General features: G+C 53.7%; 1 protein-coding gene across 1 annotated transcript; it reads right to left on the reverse strand.

The window, feature by feature from the left end:
* Window positions 1-567: 567 nt before the first annotated feature.
* On the reverse strand, window positions 568-2,869 carry LOC134033652 (zinc finger and BTB domain-containing protein 26-like). The gene is made up of 4 exons (XM_062477892.1): window positions 2,704-2,869; window positions 1,958-2,228; window positions 1,012-1,839; window positions 568-734 (listed from the first exon to the last, which is right to left on the reverse strand). Exons 2-4 carry the CDS (start codon window positions 2,216-2,218, stop codon window positions 570-572), a joined length of 1,254 nt encoding a protein of 417 aa, XP_062333876.1. The 5' UTR covers window positions 2,219-2,228; window positions 2,704-2,869; the 3' UTR covers window positions 568-569.
* Between the last annotated feature and the right edge of the window lie 241 nt (window positions 2,870-3,110).

Consider the following 3,110-nt stretch of genomic DNA (forward strand, 5'->3'; position numbering starts at 1 on the left):
TCTCAAGCCTCCTCCTCTTCTCTTCCTCCTCTTCCTCTTGTCCTTCTCTTTCTCCATGGATCCACCTCCTCCTCCACCTTGGTCTTCTCTTACTCTCCCGTATTCCTCCTCCTCAGTCCACCAGCCCCCCCCTCAGTCCACCAGCCCCCCCTTCAGTCCACCAGCCCCCCCCCTCAGTCCACCAGCCCCCCCCCCTCAGTCCACCAGCCCCCCCCTCAGTCCACCAGCCCCCCCCTCAGTCCACCAGCCCCCCCCCCTCAGTCCACCAGCCCCCCCCCTCAGTCCACCAGCCCCCCCCCCTCAGTCCACCAGCCCCCCCCTCAGTCCACCAGCCCCCCCCTCAGTCCACCAGCCCCCCCCCCTCAGTCCACCAGCCCCCCCCTCAGTCCACCAGCCCCCCCCTCAGTCCACCAGCCCCCCCCTCAGTCCACCAGCCCCCCCCCTCAGTCCACCAGCCCCCCCCTCAGTCCACCAGCCCCCCCCTCAGTTCACCAGCCCCCCCCTCAGTCCACCAGCCCCCCCCCCCTCAGTCCACCAGCCCCCCCCCCCTCAGTCCACCAGCCCCCCCCTCAGTCCACCAGCTCCTCAAAGATGTTCTGCAGGCTGCTCTTCCCATGGATGTCCTTCAGATGGCGCCGGAGGCCCGGTTTGTGGGCGAAGTGGACAGCACAGTAGTTACACTTGTGAGGTTTGTCCCCCGTGTGCAGGTTCAGGTGGTCCTGCAGCGTAGCCTTCTGGGAGTCAAACACATGAGAGCAGAGACGATTACAACAGAGTACAATATTAACCATTATTAGAGTATAAGAGATCAGTGCATTACAGAGTACAGTTGAGCAAAGGAGAGGAAAGAGGAGGAAAAGAGGAGAAGACAATGGGGAAGAGGGGAATTGGAGGAGAGGAGATCAAAAGGCTTGACTGGCCTTCAAAGTAGCAACCTTGGACCTTGGACCAGCTTACCTGGGAGAAGGTCTGTGGGCAGCTTACCTGGGAGAAGGTCTGTGGGCAGCTTACCTGGGAGAAGGTCTTGTGGCAGAGCGGACACTGGAAGGGTTTGACGCCCGTGTGCACACGCACATGTCGCGTCAGGTTGCTCTTCTGGGAGAAGCTCCGCCCACAGAGCAGGCACAAGTACTGGCGGTGCTCCCTCAAGTGACGCACGTAGCTGTCCAGGTGCTGGAACACCTGGTCACATCTGCGGCACAGATATGCCCTCTCTGATAGGTGGCCCAGCATGGGCCCAGTCCCCAGGTCCGCCCCCATCAGCCCTGCACCCAGGTTGAGATACGACTCGTCAGGGGAGGCTCCACCCCCTTGCATGTGACCTGCCAGCATGTACTCTTCCTCTCCGGGCCCCTCTTCCTGATCCTCCCCCTGGGAGCTGTCAGCCAATCCTGAGGTGTGCGTCGGACTTTCTGGCGGGGACAGCGTCCTATAGTCTTTCAACCTACATGGTGTGGGCGGGCGCTGCTTACGTCGGTTGGCTCCTATAGGGTAAGGTGCAGGGTTGTTGGTGTGGACCTGCTGAAGGGAGTACTCTGTGTCTTCCGATAGGCATTGCTGGAACCCTCCAGGCCCCCCGGCCTCCCCTTTTCCATAGCCCAGCCCCAGGCTTTCATCCATGGGCCTAACGCTGTCCGGCTGGGGGGTGGCGGTCTCAGAGCTGACCTCCTGCTTCAGGTTGGCCAGGGTGGGGTTGAGGTACTGGGACACGGCTTGGGCACATCTCTCCACCACCTGGCTCATCTGCAGGGCGCTAGCGGCCGTTAGGTAGCCCACCAGCTCCCTCAGAGGAACCTCCAGGACCCCCGTGTAGCAGGACAACAGCAGCCGACGACCCACCTGGGATTATGGAGAATTCACACTCAACTTTACTCCTGATACATATTTTGTAAATGTACGTTAAAGTACTAGTACGTAAAAGACCTATCATAAACACCCCACAACTTAAAGTAGTCACCTCAGAGTTGGGCACCACCTCTGCCCCCAGCTCCAACTCCTCCTCCCCGTCTTGCAAACGCAGCAGGAACTGGTCTCTGAGAAAGGAGGACGAGGCTGCTAGCACCACACGGTGGCCCGGGAAACGAAGCTTTGGCGCCCCTTGCAGGATAAGCGTGACATCGCAGAATCTATGCTCATCTCTGAGAACGTTCATCTTCTGGAGGACAGAGTCCCCGTGGCTGTGGAAACACAACCGGAGGACGTCGGAGACCGTCGTCATGGCGATGGTTCTGTGGAGTGACAGTTATATCATGGTCATATTATAAAACTGCAATGTATCACATTGTTATGAACAGGTGACGATACTATTATATTAAGGTACAAGTGGAATTGTTTATGATAAACAACAAACAAATGCAAATGTCTGGGTTTAAATATCTTTCAAAAGCAATTTGAAATATTTTTTACATTTAGCCTAATGCCAGGTGTACATTCTTAGGTTATTTTTCAAATCTGTTTATTTGTCTGTTTGCATATTTATGTGTTTTTATTTTGTTTGGTAGCCTACTGTAATGAGTGGGTCTACAGTAAAAAAAAAAAAAAAAAAAGAACTGGGTGACTATTTTGCCTTCTGCCTATTGTCGCTAGAACGTTGGCTAACAGCCTACTAATACGTTAATGGGCTGTAGAGCCAAGTATTTTCTGCCATTTGCAAGTCAAAATTAATTGCAGTTCTAAACAAGAAAGCATTTAAAAAAAACTTGCCTGCCAACGAGATGACTATCGTCTTACAGTCTTCCTCCTTCTCGTATGGGTCACTGGTATTTTCTACTCTGATTTTGGCTGTTCAGTTGGTAATATTTCGGCATCTGGAAACATCGAGGTGAGTCCTTCTACCGTTGACAGTTCTCATTCACACAACAGAAACAACGCGGCACTTCCTGCTTCCTGTGCGTAAACGCACGAGGACACGGTGCGCTCAGAGCCCATGGCTCATTGCCCTGGATGCAGTCAGTATCTGTGACAGTCGCCAAGGAACATTCAAGATCTAATAAATGGAAATTTTTAACTGAAAAACAAAAAAATTACCAGAGGACATTACTATACATTTCACTTTACTAAAAGTGAAGACGAGTCGATTAAGTCAAATGCTATGTCAATGTGTCGCCATT

This window comes from Osmerus eperlanus, chromosome 14 (genome assembly GCF_963692335.1).
Source record: "Osmerus eperlanus chromosome 14, fOsmEpe2.1, whole genome shotgun sequence".
Taxonomy (NCBI): Eukaryota; Metazoa; Chordata; class Actinopteri; order Osmeriformes; family Osmeridae; genus Osmerus; species Osmerus eperlanus.

What these genes read in the sequence shown, in the direction of transcription:
- LOC134033652 (XM_062477892.1), bottom strand. Translation starts at nt 2,218, where the DNA reads ATGACGACGGTCTCCGACGTCCTCCGGTTGTGTTTCCACAGCCACGGG. An exon ending in AGGTGGTGCCCAACTCTGAG is followed by an intron (nt 1,840 to 1,957) that starts GTGACTACTTTA and finishes CCATAATCCCAG; the next exon opens with GTGGGTCGTCGGCTGCTGTT. An exon ending in GCCACAAGACCTTCTCCCAG is followed by an intron (nt 735 to 1,011) that starts GTAAGCTGCCCA and finishes TTTGACTCCCAG; the next exon opens with AAGGCTACGCTGCAGGACCA.